Below are 24875 nucleotides of genomic sequence, written 5' to 3' on the forward strand. Positions count from 1 at the left end.
TGCTTTCTTTATGAGCGCATTTGCTTCCGGTGGAGGGAACTCATTTAGGAATCAAAAGTACAGTGTCTGTTAACTGTAGGCCCACCGATGAGACGGCCCTCACCACGTGAGTGACGCCTTGCTTGTCGAGGCATGCCGTGGGGTGTCAGACGCAGGCCTGCGTTAACATTTTGCTGTCACTTACGCTGAGCGGCTCAAATTTCAGATAGTCACGACAAATGAGAGTAAACGACGAGGGAACATTGCCGTGGCGAGCATGGACGTTGGCCCTGATGCGAACAAACCCACACTGAAAGGGGACAGTGCCATCTTGGAGCCAGAGCACATTGAAAAGGTGAGGCCAATGTGATACTGTCCAAGAGTGCAAATTACTGTACATTCTCCTCGATAACTGATGCTGTTTATATGTTGGTGCTGGTTCTTGACCAGTTCTTTTGTTATGTATATGTATATGTATGTATATATATATATATATATATATATATATATATATATATATATATATATATATATATATTTATGAACATATTTTTAGAAATTTTTACAAATTCAATGAAAATGATTTTTTTTTTGTTTATTTATTTTTATTTATTTATTTATTCAAATTTTTTAAGTGATTCTTCACTGTTGAGATATGGGTCCAAAAACGATCTATAGCATCATATTTCAAGAAGTTATAGACGGGTTGAGACAAAAGTTGGTGGATTAGTTGGTTCGGTGATAAGAACAAGCCAATTCGATTTTGGTTCAGGTCTGGATCCAAATATCCAGCCTATCGGTGGGATACAAAACATAAACAGTTCAGCATGGCAGAGGTCTGCGCTCTACCGAGTGTCATTCTAGTTATTATGTGATATACCTATATTGATGCACCTTTGGCCATTATTAACCTGCAGGCATCTCAAAACAAACATCTTCTCTTGATGTTCTTGGACTTGTCAAATTTGGAGGTTCAGTTGGTGCTCACACAGGTGGTCAGAGGAATTATATATTAATTATAGATATATAACATTTAGGTGCAGGTAAATCACTAAGACAAGGTGTAAATAGACCAAAATATTTACAAATGCAGGGCTAGGGTTGAAAGATTAATCTGTAATCAAAATAAAAATGCTAAAACTACCCTCTCATCATTGTGGATATCTGAGCAAGCAGACAACTACCCACTCCATTGAAACTCAGATTTAAATTTATTGTTACGAATTTGGGGTGGTGCGTGGGGTTCACCAGGGGGTGGCTCGGACATGCTATTCGGCCTCTGACTCTGAAGTTTACAAGCCATGGATAACTCTGCAGTCCGACAGGTTTCTGAGCAACCGCGGACACCGGTTGAGGCAACTAAATATAGCAGGGTCCTCACGCTCAATTATTGTGGTACCTTACCGGTGATTTAGTTATCCCAACTGGGTAACTGTGCTTTCGACTCCCCCCCCCCCTCTATCTACTTATTATGTCTGTCTGAGCAAAACCATAGGTGGGTGGTCACCTAAGTTAATCCAGCGAATTACTGGGGTATAACATCACATCTATCTATTGCATATGCTATGTTGAACCAATGGTGAAAAGAGACAATCGAGCAGGTTGAAAACAGTATAGAAACAAAATATGCACATAGTTACAAGTAAGGCAGCATCACACACCAAAAAACTTAACCCCCTATCACAGAAAGAACCCCTTGCACAACCGTAACTTATCTAAACGCAGGACAAGCATTCCACAATCATTCTGGGGAAACGTGAAGAAGAGAGAGAGAGAACGTTTGGAGCATTGGGTCGGCTCCTTGCTCACCAAATGCAAGCCGGCTGACTTACATTGGTGTCAAGGTGGAGGGAAAGAAAGGAATGGGATTGGTGTGTATGTGCAATATGTAGGGAGAGGTGTAGTGTATGTAGTCTAGCCTCTCAAGGAAAGGTGTGATGTGCGTTTCAGTACCTCGACCAGACGGGTCAAGAGGCTCAATCATTGATAACTCTCTTTTGTGTGTCTCAAGTAGATGAATTTGGGTGTGTAGAGACAGAAGGGAAAGATTGTGTATGCCAGTATATGGGCCGCTGTGCCACAAGGACCTCATGCTGCCATCTGCTCTCGGTGCCTCGCCCCAGCACGACTTGTCTCACTCCGTCCTGCAGCTCAAAACAGGCAGGCAGGTAGTTCTGGTTCTTGTTCAGGTCCCTGGTTCGCGAGTCGGCCACAGAACTCTGGCGCGTTCTGGCCTATATTGATCTTGGGCGAGGTGTGGCTTCAGGGGGGGTAAGGATCGCTCCTACACCCTGACCTGTGTGTCGCTGGTGCACGTATCCCATAGCTTTTCAGAGGATTGGTCTGCACTTGGCATTCGCATGCAGCTTCCCCCACAGCTTTTTGGAGGGTCAGTCTTGGTGCCGCTGCAACGGCGCATTGTAGATAATGCCCCTAGTACAGGAATTACCTTGTAATATGCTTTTGATTATGTTCTGTAACATAATGAGTGGTGCTGTAAGACATGTTGTATTGTGTTCATGATCTGTGCTGTGGGAATGCACAGGGAGTAGAAGGATGGTAAAAAGGATTCAAGTGGATTGAGGACAGGAGGGATTGAAATGGATTAAATGAAGAGGGGGATTTTTAAGACAGTATGGAGTTGGAGAGGTTTGAGAGCGAAAGAGTGAGGGATTGGGATGGATGTATGGATGGATGGAGCGGGGATTACAAGAGGTTGGGTAATTACAAAGGGGATCGAACCTGCTAAACACACTCAACGCATTTTCCCCATCACTGTTACGAGGGGGAAGGTAACCTGAAATATCTAACTGAGGGTTCCGTAAGTGTTGAGTGTGACACCCCCGGGATCTTTTTTATAACGACAACAATATGTATCATCTGTCCCAAGTTTCAGGTTTGTGATGTATTTGAGACTCGTTAAACAACCATTATGATCAATACTTCATACTGACTGCAGGCATTTGTTGGAGTTTATTCTTATTTATTGTTGTTTAATACTTAGAAAATTTAAGTTTTGTTTCCCTTGTCGTGGAGAGCAGCTCACAGTGGAGCTGCCCCCGAGGACGGTCGGTTACCCATGGACCCTGTTGTACAGCACCTCTGAACATGGCATGAGCCTGAAGACCCTCTACCGCACCATGTCAAACACAGACGCCCCTGTGCTGTTGGTTATCAAGGACACGGACAAACAGGTGCTTTTCACGCTTCTTATGGTAAGCTCTGGTTTGTGAGGCAGCACGTGTCGTGCTTTGAGATTATCACAGCACTTCTGAGAATTGGTTGGTTCATCATAGCCTGGTATTGAGAAGAAAATCCCAAGTGAAGTATTTGTCAGTTATGTATGTGGTATGTATATTGATAAACCATTGGCGAAAGTATTTTGGTACATCGATATCTCAGCACATTCCATTCAAACACTCATTTGGTCTGTTTTTATACTTTCTTATCTGAGCAATTGCTTTGTGATGCCTTAGCCCCAAATTTTAAACCCTTATGCTGTATAAATTTGTCTATTGTTTGCTATTTTACTTGTAAATTCACTAAAAAGTGCAGTGGTTTCCTTTCATTCTTGTCATGTATGTAGTACCCATTAGCCTTAGGCAATGTAGTATAGCAAGCATCTGTGTTCCAATGTAAACTGTTATGGTGGCACTCGGTAGAAGCGCTTACTTCTGCCAGGCTTAACAGTTTACGTTTTGTGTTCCTCCGATAAGCCGCATCTGGATCCGAACCTGAACCAAAATCTAATTCGTTTATTCTTGTCACCTGACCAACCAACTTATCTTCCCAGTTTTGTCATGATACATGCACAACTTTTTAAAATATCATGCCATATATCGTTTTTTGGTCCCAGATCTCAATTGTGAAGCCACTTTAAAAAAAACTTTAAATTCTCGTGTTCAGATCCAGAATCGGATCTTCACCGAAATCGAATCAATTCGTTATTGTCACACACCCAACCTATCCACCAAATTTTGTCTGAATCCATCCATAATTTTGAGATATCCTGCTCTCAGACAAGGGTGTGAAAAACATAGCCTCTGTCTGTCCACCTTTGATGACAGAGGTAATACGTATGGTTATGGTCGTTAGAAAAACAAATAAAAACCTTTGTGGAATTTGTAAATTGCACGTGCACTTTTTATTTCCAGGCAATCTACATATTAAGGAAGTAAAATTGTGAAACATTTCGTCTGCATTGCTCCCTCTTCTGTAATTGTAAAATGCTTTCCTTTTCCCTCCTCTCTGTTGTTTCAATTTCCTTTCACTTCCTTTAGTGTGTGTGTGTGTGTGTGTGTGTGTGTGTGTGTGTGTGTGTGTGTGTGTGTGTGTGTGTGTGTGTGTGTGTGTGTGTGTGTGTGTGTGTGTGTGTGTGTGTGTGTGTGTGTGTGTGTGTGTGTGTAGTCGTCCTTTATTTCTTTTCATACACATATCCAGGCTCGTGGACGAGCAGAATGACAGGAGGCAGTGGATCAACATACGGAATGAGGTAAAGGTAATACAAAGAAACAACAACAAAAAGGCGCATCACAGCACAATGGGAGTAATTGCAGAAGGGTGGGAACAGGGTCTCAGCGGGTGTAGTAGAGCTAGCTCAGTAGTACAAATGGTAAAGACTGAATGGATGGCAGACATAAACTGAGGGTCTCAAAGTAATGGACTCAGGAAGAGGGAGGTGGAGTGTTGAGTTTAGACTTGGAGAGGCGAACTAGAAAAGGATTTCTTGCAGAATGCATGTGACCTGGAGGAGTTGGGGTTGATGATGTTTATGATGATGATGATGATGACGATGATGATGACGTTGATGATGATACGCCCCAGTCAGTTTTGCTCAAACAGGCCCGTGACGTGGAGATAACGATCGATCTCCCGGGAGCGACCCAGATATCCTTCACGTCTAAGATGTTGTGCTCTTGCTTTTGTGGAGCAGGACCACACAGTCCACCATAATGTGTTTTATTGTGTGTTCTGCGGCCTGGCAGAGGTTACAGGTGTCATCGAGTCGATGTTTATACTGTAAAAGCTGTGGGTGGTGTCAATAGCAGAGGCACGAAAGATGAACATGATCAGACGTGGGGAGTAATTTCTCTGTGTCGTTGATGGGTGGGAGTTTCGTGGCCACGATACCGTTTGGACCCGGGTTGTTAATTGTGTTTCTTGTAATGTGGGTATGGATGTGTTCTTTGTAGTTGTTACTGATCAGTGGGAGGGATGACAGTTGTTACTGATCAGATGTTTTGAAGGATGTTGTTGTTGTTGTGTCTTTGTGGTGTGGTCATTATGTGTCTCGGGGTCTGTGGGTGGTTGAATATGTGGTTGCATAGATTATTGCGGTTGGCACTTGCAGCTGCAATAAACTATGCACCTCTCATGTCCAAGTGGTCTTTCATTTTAAACATTTTTGCCTCTGTGTGTTGGTGCTCAACATGTGTTGTTAATGTGAAACCTGTGATGCGAAGGGCTTTGTTTTTTATGGTCTTTATTGTGTTGAGATGATTGATAGGCTGGAGGCCCAGGATGAACTGGCATAGTCAATGACCGATCTAATAGTTGAGTGGAGTGGTGAGAGGACTGAAGGAGCAAAATATAAATTGATCCAATTAAAAAGCACTGAGGCCACCAACCTGCCTATGATAAGCAGGCAACAAATCCTGAGACTCAGATTTCTGATGTGAGATTCCAATGACACAGAGGACCTGAGATTCTAATACCTCAAGGCTGGCAATATGTCCAGCAGCAGCATCAGTCCATGTTGGGGGGGGGGGGCATGTTCTATGACACTCCGGATGAAGTCTTTGTACACCATTATAAGCCAGAACAGCAAGGGAAGGACATGGCCTTGTGGAGATTTTCCAAATGGTGGCCAGCTTTTGATGCCAGTTTTGGAGATATCATCTGCCCAAGATGCATTTGATTGATCATGATCTCCAAAGACTACTGCTCCCAGAATCTGAGCACAGAAATGAATTTGAGGCATTTGCCTGCTAGTCCTTTATGGAGGTACAAAGTGAGAATATGGGTCTTTCTTGCACTGAAAGGCATATTCAAGGAAGATGACCAGTTGGTTATTTTTTTTGAGATTGACAAAGATGGATGCTGCTACGTATTACCTGATACAGTGCTGTGGAACTATCTTGCAAACAATGGAGTCATCTGCAAAATGATGCAATACATTTTCCACTGATAAAGATGCATCATTAATGTACTTTAAAAACAGGATTAATCCCAGAGCACTAGTGAGGTACAACGGCCTTGAGATGTACAGCTTGGAATAGTATTCTGTCCAAAGCAAACCGATACCGATGCTTGTGAGCACTCAGGAACTTGTATAGCCAATATCGGAAGGAACCCTGGATACCATTATCTGACAGTTTGGAAATCATAGCAGGGTGTCAGATAGAATCCAAGGCATGGAACACATCCAGTGAGATTGGCATTCATCCAATGAGAGGCATATAAAAAGTGAAATTACCAAGCTGTTGATTCCTGCAATCATTGACTCCATTACTTTGTTGATGACATGGAGAAGGGTTACTGGTCTGTCAGTAAGAGGGTCCATTTTTTGGCGTCATTCTTGTGAATTGGGGTTCTGTTAGTGATTTTTCTTGATGTTGGCAGATGACAGTCAGAAAATTACGAGACATCGAGCAAACAATTGCCAGTAGACAAGCCAGATAAAGTTGTTTTTTTTTCCAAAACTTATTTTCAGTAGACAAGGCAGATGAGCAAGGACCAGTAACTGAGAAGGAATTGAGAGAGGCTTGGAATTTCTCCACCTTGGTAGGAGAAAAGTTCCCACTTCCCATGCTGTAGGATGTATTCATGGTGGTGGTATATGATTGGTACAGGAAGGGAGAGATTAGGGATCTTGGCCTTTTCTGTGAAGACAGAGGGAAGGCAGTAAGCCTGTGCATGAGCAGCGTCCATCATGACCCCCTCCTTCAAGGTCAAAGCAACAGATGAGGAGCATGTTCCAGTGACATACTTGACCAACTGCCACACAATTTTTATGGTTGGTGTCTGGCATGATAGCTGAAGTCATGAAAGTATGAAATGACATAGAAGAGAGAGTAGATTGTTGAGAAATTAGTCCAAGGCACTGTTTACGCCTGAAAATGAAAATAAATAGGACCAGTTCGTGGAAGAGATGCTGGACTGCAGGACAGACCAAACAACTTCATTAAACAGGCAGACATTGCGGTACCTTGATGGATCCTTGAAGACCACGAGGGAGAGACATTTTCTCTAGTCCATGATCTGAGCAGTCACTGAGAGCAGAGGAAAAGTAGGACAGGATTGAGTCATGCAGAGTTTCAGCCCAAAGGGCAAAATCTGGTTTGGGAAGCCAACAGATTTGGTAAGATCAGAAATGTCACAAAAGACCTTGGCTCTATTACCATGGTGAACAGGGTGCAGATTGACACCATACTGTCTGGAACGGTGACAGTTAAGTCATCACAGATTAAGAAGATAGAGTTTAGATGAGAGGACCAATGCTTGTTCAAGTCGGCCGAGAGAGTCTCAAACGTGATCCATCTCTGTTGAAGGCAGAAGACCAATAAATGATGACAGAGAGGGGTACAGATCCAGAGTTTTTCAAAGCAATTTGGATACAGGGACGATGGCAAAGGGAGCTTTTGATTATAGAACTTACAGATTGTGGTGCACAAACGCTCATGTAGAGTGGCGAGCGAACGGTGAGAGAGTTGATAAGCAATTGTGCCTTCTTCCTTTTCCTTTTTTTCTCTGTGCTGCCCCCCCCCACACACTTTTTTTCTTCACCCCCCCCCCTTTTCTTGACATTTCTGATCACCCCCATCCCCTCCACTCCCCAATCTCCCACTCCCCGATCTCCCTTCCTCAACACTCCCTGGCCCCTGTTATCTTCCCTCATCCTCATCCTCACCGTTATCCTCCCCCATCATTCCCATTCCCCTCCTGTCCTCCTCCGCTATCTCCCACCGCTCGCCTTTCTTTTATCTTCCTCATCCCCCTGTTATCACCCCCCCCGTTGTCTTGCCCCTCTGTTTCTTTCCTCATCCCTTTATTTCCTCCTCCCCTTTGAATTTCCCCTCCTTTCCCCCCCCTCCCCACTCAGATGTCATCTGGTGTCATTCTCCTTTTCTTCCCTAGGTGTTTGGTGCTCTGGCATCAGATCCATTTAAAGTGAGTGACCATTTCTTCGGTACTGGTGAGACCTTCCTCTTCGCCTTCAATCCGGCCTTCAAGGTCTGTGTTGAACGTACCAAGGGTCTTGACTTTCCGGTCTCCGTGCCTTTGTTTGCATCAATTTTCTCATTATTTTTCTTTTTCAGTCGTACAAGTGGACTGGGGAAAATATGTTTTTCATCAAAGGAGATATGGATTCTTTGGCGATAGGTGGTGGCAGGTTGGTACAACAACAGTTCTTTGCTTTGGATTTGTTTATGTTGGGGTTTGTTTGTTTGAGTTGTGATCTATTTCTTAAGCAATCAAAATCTTCAAACATTGATACAGTATCAAAATCGATTACCAATCTTAATTTTTTTTTTTTTGTATATCACCTCGAGGCTTGTATGAGAGCTAACGCACAACGTACAGCAAGGGGGGCATGAGACGAGAGGGGAGGGAGTGGGAAGGACAAAACAGTGGGGAACAGAGACATTAAGAGATCTGTGGAAGGGAGAGGGATGGGGTGGGGAACACGGGGTATACAAGATGGACATTACAGGGACTTTCAGGAAGGAAAGCAGGGAATTTGAAGGACGTGGGTTTGAGGTGGATTAATGGGAGTAGAAAAGATCGAGGATTTCGATGGGGGCGATAGGTGGTTGTGAACAGCTGTTTTGAAGGCCTGTAGGGAAGAATGGGATTGAACAGAGTGTGGGAGCTTATTCCAAACGCAGGAAAACAGAGGAATTAAAGAGTGAAGGTGGGTAGTGATTCGTGCTTTTGGTAGTTTTACCAGAAGGGGGTTGTTGGCGGACCTTGAGCGGCATGCGGAAATATGGTGGGGACAAATCGCAGACATAGGAGAGGGCGAAACCAAAGAGGAGACGGTAGAAGACAGAAAGACCACTGACCAACCTGCGGTGAGAGAGGGAGAGGCCCAAAGGCTCAGCCTCATCGTGGGAGATGCCAATGATCCGAAATAGCTTGGTTTCCACAGCGTGAAGCTGAGAAAGGTGAGAGGCAGGAGCACCAGCCCAGAGAGGAGAGCAGTACTCCATCAGGCTGCGGATGAAAGCTTTGCATGTGGTCAGGAGCTCAAGTCGGCCGAGGAAGGACTTTGCACGACAGAGGATTCCCAGTCGGCGACTGGCTTTAGAGGTCAAGTTGGAAATGTGGCTTTCCCAGGATAGATCATGGTAGATAGTGAGAGCCAGAAGCTTGAAAGAAAGGACTTCTTTCAGAGGATTGTTGTGAAAGTGGATGGGGGGTGGGGGGGGTTGCCAAATGGTCCTTTCGGAGAGACAAAGTGAGAGTGCGAGATTTGTCAGGATTGAGAGACATGTTCCACGTGTTGGACCAGTTTGTGATTTTACCAAGATCTGCAGTGAGTGAAAAGCTGCTGCTTGCCGGTCTGAGGGATGACAGATGGTACGGAAGAGGGTGGAGTCATCAGCAAAGAGATAAAGAGGATTTTCCAGAGAGTGGGAAAGATTGTTGATGAAAACCAGAAAAAGAACAGGGCCCAGAATTCTCCCTTGAGGAACTCCAGCCTGGACAGGAAGAGGGGATGAAAGAACTCCATTTAGGGCCACACGGTGACTGCAACAGGAGAGGAAGTCTGCGAGCCATGAGTGGAGATGGCCTTGGATACCATAGGAAGAGAGTTTGGTGAGCAGGACAGGGTGCCAGACCGTGTCAAAAGCACGTGATATGTCCAGGGATACGGCTCTGATTTCATGTCCGGCATTGAGGACCTCCATCCATTGTTTGGAGAGCAGAAGCAGCATATCCAGGGTAGAGTGACCTGGTCTGAAACCAAATTGATGAGCAGAAATCAAGCCATTGGAGAAGAGGAAGGATTTAATGTCTGAAGCGATGATGGATTCCATAACCTTGCTGATGATTGGGAGAAGGCTGATTGGTCTGGAGTTGCCGGGATCTGTTTTTGCACCTTTTTTATACAGGGCAATAATGTTTGCTGATTTCCAAGCAGATGACAGATGACCTTGAGCAAGTGAGAGGGTGAATAGAAGAGAGGGTGAGCAAGAGCAGAAGAGCTCGTTTTTAGGACACGTGGGCTGATGCCCTCTGGACCGGTTGCAGAATCAGAGTTGAGGTTTGACAGCAAGCTCTCCACCTTGTCTGGAGAAAAGGACACACAGTCCAGGTACAGTCGGGTGTGACTGAGTAAGGTGGGTACAGAAAGAGATGGGTTTTGGACACAAGATTTTGATGCAAACACCGATTTTAGGCATTCAGCCTTTTCACGTGCGAAAAAAAAAAAATCATCGCGGATTTTTATTCCTCAATTTAAATGCATTTGTTTTTTTTTTTCCAAATATTTTCATTTATTTCTCGAACACAGGAGTGTGGAGCAACTTTCAATGGTGTACTTAATCATTCTTAACGAATTACAGGAGAAAAACAATATTGCTTCATCTCTCAGCTCTGTACCCAAACTGTTAATTTTAATTTCAATATAAAACGAGCACATTCCATGAACTTGAAGGGCAAACTAGAACGCATTCCTCCGCCACATAATTTCCTGATCCACGAGAACATATCTGGCCCAATACATTTTTGAACGAGAACGGGCACTCATAGAGCGCATACCTTCGCCGCCACTACTTTTTTTGTTCTTGGTATGAGTGTGGGGAACTGGTTTCATATGAATGGTCTTATGACACAAACCACATATCTATAATGTCATGACCCCCCCCCGACTTTCGGGGGCTACGGACTAAACAACAATCAACTCACGTCGTTTTGGCGAGTCTTCACTCGCAAGCTCGGTGAATACAACGTTTTAACAAGAGAAGGTAATCTCGTTTGATGCTGGTTTCATGCAAATCGAATAAGAATTGACTGAGTTATGCCGAAAACCGCATATTTTTCAAGGGCCTGACCCCCCCCCCGACATTTTACCCCAACCGGTGACATGTGTTATGACGTCATTGTGTCACAAGATTGGGCATTAAATTCTGAACATTTTGGTGCTGGGTTCATGTAAAGCGGACAAGAATTGACCGCGTTATGACAAAAACCGCATATTTTTCAAGGTCGTGACCCCCCTGACCTTTGACCCCTAACCGGTAACAAGAGTATGGGCGTCATTGTGTCATATTGCATATCACAAGATGAGGCGTTGAATTCTGAACATTTTGGCGTTAGTTGCATGCAAATTGAATAAAAATTGACCGTGTTATCGTAAAAAGACGATTTTGACCTTTTCGTGACCTTGACCTTTGACCCGAACGATCCCAAAATCTAATCGAATGCTTTCTGGCTAATAACCAATCATCCCACCAAATTTCATGCAATTCGGTTTAATACTTTTTGAATTATACGAATCGCAAGATTACAAATAAATAAATAAATAAATAAATAAATACACGCCGACCAAAACATAACCTTTCGCAGAATGCGAAGGTAAATATCATGCCAGACAGTACGAAATCGTTTTTTGGCTCGATCTCTCAATGGTGAAGAATCACTTAAAAAATTAAATAACTATCGTATCCAAATCCAGATTCGGATCTTCACCAAAATCGAATCAATGCTTTCTTGTTACACACCCAACCTGTCCACAACTTTTTGAGATATCCTGCACACAAACAAATAGACAAACAAACAAACAAACAAACAAACAGAAAGCGGTGAAAACAACCTCCTTCACCTTTGGTGGTGGAGGTAATGAGTCAGGCCTGTAGATTGTGTTATAAAAGACAAAGGCTCAAATGTTTTTACTACAGAGAGGGGGAACCTGTGTCTGTTCCCCAATGTTTTGTCCCTTCCACTCCCGCCCCTCTTGTCTCATGCCTCCTTGCTGTGAGTTGTGTGTTAGCTCTCATACGAGCCTCGACCAAGGTATACAAAAAAAAAAAAAAAAAAAAAAAAACTAAAATTGGACCACAAAACACCCTCTTGGAGCAGCGAAGTGACACAGGCCTGCGATTGATCAATGACCCAGGCTTACAAATGGCAAACCGGTTTAATCAACAAAACTTTGATTGTGAATTAGACTGTTCATTTAACTGGGCTCATGATTTGTGTACTGTGTCTTCCTGAGCGTGCAGTTTCAGCAGATATGTTTATATTCATTATACAGATCTCGAAACTGAACTTTGTGCACTTTGTGGTGATCTAGGGTGGCACTTAGTTCCAGTGATATTGACGAAGTTAAAAAAAGGATTGGTATTTGGGTATTTTCATGTTTTCAAATGGGTTTTGACTGATCCACATAAAAGTGTGCTTCCCTTTGAACTGTATTTCAAAGGTAAGTGCCCTACCTGTGATTGGTGCTTCGCAGGCATGGCGATGCATAAATGTGTGCACCATCCGTTCTCGATGGATGTTAAACTGGGTGTCCCATCAGCCAGCATTAGTTCGTGGATAAATGTCGTTTTTTTTTTGTTTTGTTTTGTTTTTTGCTCTTTTAGCATTCCACGGTGTCTTTTGCATTGAGCGGCATCCCGCTTTGCCTTTAGCAAATAGTAGGTGAGTCCATTTGGAAAATGTGGTTGCAGAGCGAATGGAAATGTTTCAAAAAGTTCAAACCCACCCTCTGTTTAAGACAAAGTTTATCTGAACAAAGTCATCACCATACTGTGTTTGGAACTAAAGCCTATCGATAGGGGCAATCTCCTGCATTTAACTCGTACACATCAAGACAAGACTCTTCATTTTCAAGAGCACGTGGATGTTTCTAATAATATGTTTCCCTACGGTAATTGTGTGCACGTGGTGCATAAAAGGGGGGAGAAGATGAGCAAACTACAATTAATTATGTAATTGCTTTAAGTGCATTTCCTGCAGTAACCAGAGAATCATGCATGTCTGGCAGCAATGAAAGGAGACGCAGGAACATGTTTTGTCGGTCTTTCGGTGCGTAACACGTTTTGATATCAATAGCACAGTTCCATGAGCGTCTGTCATCTCGACTGCAGATTAATGAGTCTGAGCTTATGTTCTCATTCGAATCTCGCATTGTCCAATTATATCCGTCAACAGATTTATTTATTTGTGGTGCGTCTGTTTGTTTGCAGTGGCCAATTTGGACTCTGGTTAGACGAGGATCTCTATCACGGCCGAAGCCATTTTTGCAAAACCTTCAACAATGATACACTTTCGAAGAAGGAAGACTTCTTCATTCAGGAGTTGGAATGTTGGGTTTTCGAGTAGATAGCATCAAGCATTACTTTCAGCGACGTGTCATGCTGAGCAGGTAATGACAAAGGGGGATTTGTGGTGGGAATGGTTGTGTGTAAATATGAAATGCGCACAACATTTTGGTGGTTTTTGTATGAAAGGTTTCTGAAGGACAACCAGGGGCACAAGTTTGTATTCTAGAATACATTTGTTCATGTTTTTGCGATTTTGCTGGTCCTCCCGAAAAGTCATTTTACTCAGTGGTCAAACCAAAAGAAGCAGCACTTTGACGTAAGTGTCACAAAAGCTTACCTTATCCACGCCTCTGTCAGCCTAGTTTGCAGAAACCTTTCCTGTTGCTATTCTCGTCTCCAGAAACATCGTCCAAAGGTTTCTCCACAGGGTATTTGAGGAAGTGTTTTGATGTTGATTAAACTAGTTAGGGCTTTGTAAGCATTTATTTGTGCAGTGACTTTTGAGGTTTATCAGTTGTCAGACTGATGCGGTGGAAAGCTTGTGTGAAGAGAGGACATTCGATCGAATGATTGGTCTTCATTTAATTTCACCATTGGGTTTATTTTAAAGACCCCACTCCATTGAAAAAAAAAAAAACAGAAAAGAAAAATAATTTTTCCATCACCTGGAGATTGGTTGAAATGTGTAATATATACACGGCACTCGTGTGTGCGGCTGCGGGTTGTGGGAATGTTAAACTCGTACGCAGACAGCAACTTTTGTGGCCAATTCTGCATTTGCAATGTGGTAAAAGCACATTGCTTTTGTCGCTTCAGCTTGTGGTGTTTTCGCCGTTGTGGAAACTATAGCAATAATGCATACGGCAATCCATTCACCAGATCGGAGTCTGTCGTGCCTCGGGACTGGTGGCATTCTGTGGGTCCATGTACCCGCTACTACTGACTTTTGTTTAGCGGTGTCATTTGCGTGCAAAATATATTCTATTGTCTTTAGCATACTTATGATAGTCAACAGTACAATCTTATCTTTACGGATGATTTAAAAAGACAAAACATACTTGAATGTCGAAAACGTCATATTTGCATTCCTGCAATCCGTGTATATTTTTTGTATATTTCTTACTGTATAGACGAGAGTTGTAGTCGCTGTGTACCTGGACGTGCTAGCCGGCGTATCCTCCAAACTTGGAATATCACGTGTGTACTTCGGTGGTCATCATTAAAGACGTCGTTGGTGTACCTGTACCGTGCGCGATATCCAACAGTGTAAAATCCACGTAAAAGTTTTGCCACCGAGTCATAAAGTTCTGATCAGTTTGGAGATCCCAGTTGGCATTTCTGATCCAGTATATAAATCTTCTTAGCAGCTGCTTTTCGTGTTTGATAATTAACTCGTCATTATGTGTTTGTTATTCTTTTTCAAGTTTGATACCTTTGCCAAAGATTGTAATCAACAAGCTCTGTTCCTCTCCCCCTTTTTCCCATTGTCTTGAGTTGAAGCCCAAAATTGACTGTTTGGCGGTACTCCGTCTGCCAAAATGGCCAAGATTTGAATACCCCACACCTCCCCCCACCCAAACTATTACCATCTGCCACATACCTGCCTCTTCCTTTCTCTTCCCTCCCTATATTTCCTACCACACTGTCGTATCATTTTTCTCCTCATCCCACCACCCACATTTATTTCTTCACTTATTATCTCAGATTACCACCACTCGTTTGCAAATGTAGTAAATGAATACCCTTTCAAAATTGATCAAAAATGGCCATGTGGGAGTGAAGTGCTGTGGAAGAGGGAAAACGATTTGTTTAATCTACCGAAGACATTGCATCATACTTTAAGGTGAAAGAAACTGTACCTTAGTTCGTTACAACCTGGCCTGGTAAAACTAGCTTGATTATTTCTTTCTTTTTCAGAGCAATTCAAGCCAAGTTTAAAATCTTCAATGGCTACTAACACCTATGTACTCACTCTATTATATGTATATCATATATGAGGAATTAAAATGTTGTGGTTCCCACTTTCACTGTTCTCATTTGTTTCTTACTGTGTGCTTCAATGTTTTTTTTTTTTTGTTTTTTTAATACAGAAATCTAGGTGCCTTGAGGAGCCTTGACGGAAGGCAGCAGGTTCACAGACTGACAAGGAATCGAAGAAGAAGAGGCAGATAAGGACATGTGGATAAGTGCCAATAAGGAATGGGGGCAAGGTGGGATAAGAGGGGGTATCAGATCTGTGAGAGTAGAAGAGATCAGCAGTGGGTAAGGTCGAGGGCGTGATGTTACCATGGGCAGCATTCTTGAAAGACTGGATGTAGGGGCATGAGGCAACAGATACAGGGGAGTCGGTTCCACACGCACGATATTTCCTTTCCGGTTCCGTATGACATCATGGAAGCTTTTCCTTACCTCGGGTTTAAATTGGAACATAGATCGAATTGGTGAGTTTTGAGACAGGATATTTCAGTTGGTTTGTGCTCTGTTTCAGGGTGTGATTCCTGATTGATGCTAAATTATTTCTACAAATCAATCTTCCAATCCAGCATGAGTGCGCTGCTTCTGAGAATATGCTGCCCCTTCAGGTGGGGCCGGTAAAGCTGGCTTCCCATCTGCAGTTGGATGAACTTTGAAGGTCATAAGTTGTCTTTCGTAAGGGAGACCTTTGGGTCGGTACTGTGTCCACATAGATCTTGCTAATGGGATATATGGGTGACAATGTTCATGGAAGAGCTCGAAGGTAAGGGATAGATTGTCAGAAATTATTAATGGGATGTCCTTGTCCCTCAAGCATTATCGACCATTGGTGTTTTTCTGCCTTGGCTTCCTTGTACTGAAGATAACAATGCTTTTTTTTTATCATCATCTTGTTATTATTGATACTAATAAATGTTAGTGCATGTCAGTCAGTCAGTCCGTCTACGCCACAGCCCAGTTTTTGCATGCATACAAAGGAAACTCCAAGGAAGTGCAAGAGTGAAAATTGGGTGTTTGGGTTAATTTAAACACCCCCTTTGAAGATAATTAATGGCCTCATTTAATTTTCCTTTATCAAAGCTCATCTTCGGTCATCTTGCTGTCCCCCGCTGGGGTCTTAATTCGCCAATTTTTTTCACCTGCTAAACAATGCCTTGACTTAGAATAGGCCGCAGCAGTTTCTAAATGACAGTTTTTTGTTTTATTTCACTGTCCTCCCTAATATTAGATTATCAAATGCTTGATAAATATAATCATACCTACGAATCACTGGATACTTTGCAATGCTTATAAACACCCGGAGAAGCCAGTGTTCATGGCTTTATTTTATTTCCGCACTTGCCATAACCTCGAGAATCTCTTAATCTGAGCCTAATTTCACAGTTTAAACTCCAGAGTTGAACTTATCAGTCGTTCCGGCTGCTAAATAAGTGTTCATTTGAACATTGCTTGACATTTCAGGCATCTCCGGATACATGGTGTTTATATGACCGATCGGTGATAACTAGCCAAGCCAGCTGTTCCTGATCAACTGTTTCGTTGGAATACTTGCTTGAGTGCTGAAGCAAGTTGGTGAGCTTGGTTGTTTGTTTCCAAGCCATGGCCTTACATCGCAAAAGTATTTGCACTGTCACTGAATATATCGATCTACTTGAACAAAGTTCAGGCCTTACTTGTCTGTGTTTGACCCCGCATTGTTGTTTGGTGGCTCTCACTGGAAATGTGAAATTTTATTTTGACGTTTCCCCTTTTTGTACGATTTTTCATAATACGACCCGTCACTTTGACAAAGATAGACACACATAAAAAAAAAACATTAATGTTTCGTTTTCAAAAGTTTCTTCAACTGTTTCATTGGAGTGCTTGTTTGAGTGCTTCAGCCACTTGGCAAGTGCTCTACAAACTTCCATGGTGATACCGCTGATCGGTTCTCCATGGGGACATCGCCGGAGTTGGGAAGGCAAAATAAATTAGATGATTACAATGCGAAAAATTTTTTTTCAGTTATTACAGAAAAATGATTCGCCACATCACGGCAGGATAGCTGTGAGGTACGCACACTTGCTCTAAACCAGTTTCTCAACCATTTTTGTCCCACCCCCCACTTTGATTTTCAAAAAAAATCGTATGCCCCACCATGATTGGAGACACTACAGTATATACTACATATGTATTCAAAAGGCTTTATTGAAACTGTATTGCAAATTTTATTCAATCGCTACTCACTTCAATGGGAGCCCTGCCCTTGACGCTGGCTGCAGATTTGTTTGATGTGAGGAACCAATTTTGTCAGTTTCAGCCTTAAATCACCACGTTTCGTGATTTCCAGTCGATTTCTCTTAGCTTTCTCTCTCTCTCTTTCTCTCGAATGTGATCATATATTAATTCATTAATTCTGAAGCCTCATGCCCCACCAAAATATTGCCACGCTCCACCGGCGCATCACCTTGAGAAACACTGCTCTAAACTGTCGAGCCTGGGTTGGAATCCCGACCCAGCAATAAACTGTCATCCCGGTGTTTCACAGGCAGTGTGATTCATCAATGTGTGTGCCGTCTCTCAGAAGGACGTTGAATTGGCCGTCACATCTGCCAGAATCCCCCCCCCTTCCTCTCCTCTTTCTCACTCTCACTTCCCCTCTTCCCTCTTTCCCCTCTTTCCTCTCTCCTCCCTTTCCTCTCTCCCCCCTTTCCTCTCTCCCCCTTTCCTCTCTCCCCCTTTCCTCTCTCCCCCCTTTCCTCTCTCCCCCTTTCCTCTCTCCCCCTTTCCTCTCTCCCCCCTTTCCTCTCTCCCCCTTTCCTCTCTCCCCCCTTTCCTCTCTCCCCCTTTCCTCTCTCCCCCTTTCCTCTCTCCCCCTTTCCTCTCTCCCCCTTTCCTCTCTCCCCCTTTCCTCTCTCCCCCTTTCCTCTCTACCCCCTTTCCTCTCTACCCCTTTCCTCTCTACCCCCTTTCCTCTCTACCCCCTTTCCTCTCTCCCCCTTTCCTCTCTTCCCCCTTTCCTCTCTTCCCCCTTTCCTCTCTTCCCCCTTTCCTCTCTTCCCCCTTTCCTCTCTCCCAGCTTTCCTCTCTTCCTCCCTTCCCTCTCTCTCCCTCTCCCTCTCTCCCACCCCTCTCCCTCCCTCTCTTCTACCCCCTCCCTTTTTCCAACCCCTTCCCTCTCCCCCCTTGCCTCACCCGTCCCGTCACTTGGCTCTCCTCTCTCACCCACCCCTCTTCCTCTCTCTCCCACCCCTCTCCCTCTCTCTCCCATCCCTACCCCTCCTCGCACACGCCTCCCCCTATCCCTCCCACCCCCCTTATTCCTCCTCCCACACCCCTCCCCCTTTGTTAGGGGGACTGTTAAGGATTGACAGTTGAGTTTTGAATTTAAAATGGTTTCCCTAGAGTGTCGTATGTTGGAATCAGATTCGTAGTGAACTGACTGGAGATGTGTAAAGGCCGATGCATGTGTGAGCATGCATGCAGGCATGCCTTTGACAGGTTGATAGCATGGTTTTAAAATGCTCCTACCTGGTTTTATTTAGAATCCGGTGGTTAATAATAAAATGGTGCTGTTTGGGCACATTTTATCGCCCTCCCCTTCCCTTTACGCTGCCTTACCTCCTCCCAAACCCCCTCCCCCCTCCAATCCCCATTGCCATCTCCGGGAGGTCTCCTTGTACTGTATCAACATGCTGTTTTAACGTACCTGTTTATGTTCAATCCTGTAGTACCACCCCCACCCACTTTTCCACAAGTCCCACTACCAAACGCAAGTCGAGAATCTTTCCCTCCCTTTTCCCCTCAAATCCCCCTGCCAAACACAAGTCCAGAATCTCCTCCCTTCATCTCTTCTCAAACCCCCTCCCCTCCCCACTTCCCCATCACCTCCTCTCTTCACCATCCTCCTTGTCCCTACCCCTCTCCCGGAGTGTATAGCGACATTTGGTAAGGCATCACTCTCCCCACCCCCCTTTCCTCACTCTTTCCACCCTTTCTAGCCCCCCATCCCTCTTTTTTCTCCTCCCTCCTCACTCCCACCATCCTCCTCCTTTCCCCCTCCTCCTCCTTTCCCCCTCCTCCTCCTTTCCCCTCCTCCTCCTTTCCCCCTCCTCCTCCTTTCCCCCTCCTCCTCCTTTCCCCCTCCCCCCCTCCTCCCCACCCTCAGTATTCTCGTCAGTGAAGCAATGGGTTGTATTTGCTCGTAAGTGATAATGAAAGAAGCAAATGCAAGCAGAGCAAAATCAAAAATCACTCCCCATCATGATTGGGATGGTGGTGATAAGCGGTACCATTCATGTAATCACGTTAATCATCATCATCATACTCCTCTTCATCAATGTATCATACGTACTCCTGACAGATTGTGGCCTGCTGCCGAAGCAGTCTCTTAGCAAGGGTTATGCAGGGTGTTGTTGCTATTGCCATCCCAGCAGTCAGGTGAGGAATTTGGCCATCATGCCAGCGATAACTTCATACGCTTCACAAAAGACACTGTGACATTATCGTACACCAATTACCAGTGCTGTTCGATGAGTTCTCCCTCTTAACATCCTTATCTTTGGACAGCACACACATTGAAGCATTGCCCTGCATGTAACGCACCATGCTGAGTTTATAGCTGGGCCTGAGATTCAGACCCAGGCTACACAGCTCAAAGGATAATCGACATACCTCCAGTTACCCCCCCCCCCCAAACCAATGAAGCTTATCATAAAACGAGATTCTTTTTTGAAACCCACTCAAATTTCCAGTTGGGAAAACTTTCATGAATTGTGGTCATCGGACAAATATCACCATAGAAGTATTTGCAGTCATACAAACATATTCTGACATGCCAACAAATTACATAAGATCATTGTTGGGGATTATTATAGTTCATCTGAAATTTATTAAATAGAAACGTGTCCGATTGACAATAAATACAAGATGAGCATTTCAATTTCATGATCCATTTGAGTAAAAGCAAAATGTCATTATTGTATCAAAGTTATAATTTTGTCATCGTCTCTTCCTTGCCACAACATTTCTCCCTCAAACTCCACCATTCCATGCTTCCGTGCTCTTAGCAGGATCCCAACGACCTTGTCCGAAATACGAACGTAGCGCTCGAAGAGACGTCCAAATGTGATCTCCACGGTGTTAGGTCCCCGCTCACCCATGCTGGCGATTATGAGACACAGGTCCTCCATCTCACGCCTGATGTGCCTGGATGCTCTTTTGCCACGTTCTGCTGTCACGGTTCCTTCAGCTGGACTTCCATACCCATCCTGGCCTTTTTGCAGTCTTGTGGACATTGCATAATCATAGTCAAAATCCTCGCTGAAGGGGTTAAGTTTTTGTCTGTCGGTGTGTTCTTCTGACCGCTTTTGCCAAACTTCCTTGAGGCCGCTTACATGACTGCAGTGAGGCCTTCGGCTTTTCCAGGTGTGGCTTGCTTGCAATGATGGTCTTTTGATGAAGACTGCTGGTTCTGAAACTTTGATCTTCCAATCCCGTGTGGCAGTCTTACTTTTGTCTTTCATTTTGTCAATGGTCTTTTTGTGTGCAGCCAGATCTTCACCCTTCACGTCAAAGCTATCTTGATGGATGGAATCGAGAGATCCCACACCGCTGTCCCATTCGTCCGTCTCCATCTCTTTCCATCCGCGGGCCAACTCGGACACAATGCCCGAGCATCTCCTCCGCCTTGTAGGTGACTGATTTGAAGTCAGGGGAGAGAGCTTGTCCTTTGCAGGGCTTTCAGTTTCATCCAGATCTTCTGACTGTTCAAACCTACTCGCCAAAAATCCAATGACCTCACGGTCACGTCTTTTAACCACCACATTTGCAGCAGGTACTTTGATACTGTTTGCAGAGCAACGGATGATCGAGCATTGTTCGGAAATCGTATCCTCCACATGCACATCCGGTGCTTCACTCTTGTCAGAAATATGTCGTTGATCCCAAACAGTGGAGACATCGTCATTGGGTCCCCCAGGAGTCCAACCAGATGGAGCTGATGATTGCTTTCCAGAGTGGTCCTTTGCCCATCTTTGCCACCCATTGGTGAGACCGTTCACCAAACTGATGCAACGGATTTTACGGATCGTATCCTGCGTTGTCCTCTTTGTCTCTCCTTGCTGCTCACTCATGGTTCTCGGTTGTTTGTTCAGTTCTACCACCCAACACCCTGTTGTCACCTTTAAATATTCCTTGCTGTAGCCTCATCACTGGAAGATAAAATTGGCTCGAAGTGGGTGGGGATTGGAGAAGTGGTGGGAGGCTGCATATTTGTGTGCTTGAGAAAAGGGGGGGTCATTGGTGTGCAGATGGAAAGTTCCAGCTCAAGTTGCTCTGGTGGAAGGAGTATAAAGTGTTTGCTTAACCTCAAACCTTCGTGTCAAGAGTATGCTGATTACAGGACAAGTATTAATAAACATTGTACAGAAAGCCAAACAAACTATAACGCAATGAGTTCATTGTACTTTGCTTAATATACACAATGCGGTTCAATGCAGCAGTTATTTCTGCATTGCCCTTTAAAAGGTTAAAGGTGCTTGAGTCCTTCCCAATGCTGTGTTTTTTTAATTAAAGCACAGTTCTTTTTCTGAGATTTAAAAAATATGTGTATTACTCCATTCTAACTTACTTTATTAAATCGCATGAAATATGACCAATAATAAATGTTTTAAATAGCCCAACTACATCCTGTCCTGGGAATTAATTTCAATGGGGTTTATCAACCTTGATGATTGTGCCTCTGGAATTCCTTACATGACCTTTTGATTTGGTTGGCACAGTGAGGTGGAGGGGGAACAACATCTATTTTAATTATAGGACGATTCTGAATCTTCTGCATGTCTTGCCAAACCGGGAGAGTTGAGGTCCACAACCAACAAGCTACAAGTCCTAAGTCACCCACTCCCTCCTTCCCAGCTTCCCCCATCCCCATCCCCAGAGCCCTTTCCATTCCGTTCCATTCCATACACCTGATTGTGAATGACGTTTCACAAGAAACAGTATTTGCAGCACAAAAGGTCAAATCCTTATGAGGTCTTAGGGAAGTGCTGGATCATTGCTTTCCATGAGTGGTGCCAGTGGTATCTGCGAGTCTGTTCCGGAAGCATTCTCACCCCCTCTTCATCAACTTCTGCAAAAGGAATGCCAATGGAGTTGAAACCTTCATCGATCAAAATAAACTAGTAATGTGAGACCATGAGTGTGGAGGACCGGACTGGCCCCAGCTATGAGAATGCCTTCCAAAATGAACAGACCACAATCCTCACCCCATGGTCAAGAGCTTTAGTGCCAAGTAAACACACTTTGACCATGGGGTGAGGATAGTGGCTTGTTCATTTTCATTCTGGTGTCCTGAAGGATCAGTTCTGTTGTCGTGTCGGGGCTTGAAATTCCCCAAAATACAGGGTAGCTGTGTACATTACTATATGGTATTACTAAAAGTATTAAGTAGTATACTGTAGCTACAATTGAAACCACAAATGCACTCAGAAGAGTGCATACGTCTGCCAGGATGAACAGTTTATGTTTTGCATACTACTGATGCGCCGGATCTGGATCTGGACCTGAACCAAAATCGAATTGGCTTGTTCTTGTCATCTACCCAACTCGTCCACATAGTTTTGTCATGATCCATCCACAACTTTTTGAGATATCGTGCTATATATATCGTTTTGGTCCCATCTCTCAATGATGAAGAATCACTTTAAAATTCTCAGATCCGGATTTCGATCTTCACCAAAATCGAAACAATTCGTCCTTGTCACACCCAACCTGTCCGGTTTTCGTCAGAATCTGTCAATATTTTGTTCCTGATGTCGTGCCATATGTCAGTTTTAGCCCTATCTATCTCTCAAAGGCGAAGAATCACTTGAAAAATTATTGCATCCAGATCTTCAAAATCTAATCATTTCGTCCTTGTCACACAGCAACCCCTCCACCAAATTTCGTCCGAATCCGTCAACTTTTTTGAGATATCCTGATCACAAACAAAGAAACAGTCAGACAGACAGCGGTGAAAACAACCTCCACCTTTATTGACAGAAGTAATGAATCCTCCCATCCTGCATGTGCATTTTTTCCCCTTCACAATGCCACCAGAGGGGTTGAGTCAACAGAACACAATCGACCAGTGAACTTGCGCTGGCTCTGAAAGTGGGATGGTGTCACACTACACCTGATTTACTTTACCAACGTTTGGTAGCAAGTGGTAGTGATATAAACTGTTACAAATTGATCCAGTGGTGCGAATCAATAACCAGATGTTTTCCATACTCTTTAATTTATGAATGTCGATTGTATCATGACTTGTTGTCTTTCCCTTGTTTGCTTCATTCAATGTTTTTGTCTTTGTTCTGGATTATGGTTGAGATGGCTAGGATTGAAGATATGAATGATAAAGCATGGAAGGTTTATGTCATGGTCATAAATAAATGGGGGGGGGGGGGAAGAAACGTGTGAATAAAAGAAAATGTGATGAAATTAGTTTGAAAAATTAAATTGTGGTTGGTCACATCTTGGATAACTGGAGTGCAGGTTCCGATTGGACTGTCAAAGCGAAGTGGTTCCATGGATTAAAGAAAATGGAGACAAAGGCGTGAAGGTGAGTGTATGAAGGCTTGGAAATGGATGTTTACACCAATAGAGGGGTTGGGGACATTTACATGCAACCTTGAGAGCGACGGAAGGGTGAATGGACAGGCTTTTAATGATCAGATGGGAGGTTGTGGAAGACCTTCAAAAAAAACCTTCATTCTGAGAGAGGATCGAAGGCGTAGGCCTTTACACAAAATGTTGAACGTTGGGATTCAAATGTGTGCTGACGCTGACAGCATGCCATGATCGACGTTTTTGATACATCAAGTTTTGGTGCAGATAAATTTATAAATGCTTTATGCTTGGTGTAAACACTCGGTATATTTATTTTTTGCACTGCATACCAGCTAATCGCTAGCAGTATTAGCTATGTGATCAATTGGTTTAAATATATATATTTTACAAGATCTCGACTCCTGGAAAAGCAGACAACATCAGGTGGTTGTTGGGATTTTTGTGCCTAACAGCCTTTGTGATGCTTGGCAGTATTACTGGCATGATGTGCATGTATGTGTGGCTTTGTTTGTGAAAGGGAAGTAAAATATGTGAAAAACTAAAGAATGTCGGGTTGAAGACCGAACTAAAAGCCCGACGCAACTCGTCTTGTCACGTGTACCCACGAGACATGGAAAGGGCTAAGTAAAGGAATACTAATGTGATAATTGTCTTAAGATTGCTATATGTTGGGTGCCTTTGCCGGTTTTGCAGAACCACAACAATATATTTCCGCGAGTCGGATTTGTGTTCCGAAATGGAACAGTTTTGGTTAACCATTTTGTAATTGCCACTCTCTCGTTTAAATGCTGAAAATGATGTTTAAAACACGATTTGAATCACAGATTTCACGTGATCAAAAACGGCAGGTTAAAAGTGCCCGGCGAGCAAAAACGAGTCACTGTCAACACACCCAGCATATGCGCAAAAGGCCTCATTTTTCAAGTCATTTACAGTCAAGTACTGGTGGGTGTTTATTTTGTGTAGATTTTTAAAAAATAAAATGGAAGAAAGTAGTTGCCAGGCCAGTGCGTTAGCCCCTTTGGGTGAGTTCCATTTTTTGCTTTTGTGTGGCTT

The 24875-nt window shown here is 43.7% G+C and overlaps 2 protein-coding genes across 12 annotated transcripts in view; one reads left to right on the forward strand and one right to left on the reverse strand.

The window, feature by feature from the left end:
• OXR1 (oxidation resistance 1) overlaps nt 1-16539 on the forward strand; it is a 325783-nt gene extending 309244 nt beyond the window's left edge. For 9 of the 11 annotated variants that reach the window (XM_085895180.1, XM_085895181.1, XM_085895178.1 and 6 more), the window contains 5 exons: nt 206-334; nt 3021-3194; nt 8116-8211; nt 8298-8371; nt 13179-15283. In XM_085895180.1, coding sequence (XP_085751306.1) covers nt 206-334; nt 3021-3194; nt 8116-8211; nt 8298-8371; nt 13179-13314 — 609 coding nt within the window. In that variant the 3' untranslated portion in view covers nt 13315-15283. Of the gene's footprint in view, nt 1-205; nt 335-3020; nt 3195-8115; nt 8212-8297; nt 8372-13178; nt 15284-15346 lie in introns of those variants that run through there. The other 2 variants (XM_085895177.1, XM_085895182.1) reach the window with 2 other exon arrangements.
• A 3528-nt stretch (nt 16540-20067) lies between these two features.
• Nucleotides 20068-21431, reverse strand: ABRA (actin binding Rho activating protein). The gene has a single exon (XM_085895190.1). The coding sequence runs from the start codon at nt 21341-21343 to the stop codon at nt 20186-20188; it is 1158 nt and encodes a 385-aa protein (XP_085751316.1). The 5' UTR covers nt 21344-21431; the 3' UTR covers nt 20068-20185.
• Between the last annotated feature and the right edge of the window lie 3444 nt (nt 21432-24875).

Source organism: Eptatretus burgeri, chromosome 9, assembly GCF_056783735.1.
Source record: "Eptatretus burgeri isolate ZD-2024b chromosome 9, Ebu_testis_v1, whole genome shotgun sequence".
Lineage (NCBI taxonomy): Eukaryota > Metazoa > Chordata > Myxini > Myxiniformes > Myxinidae > Eptatretus > Eptatretus burgeri.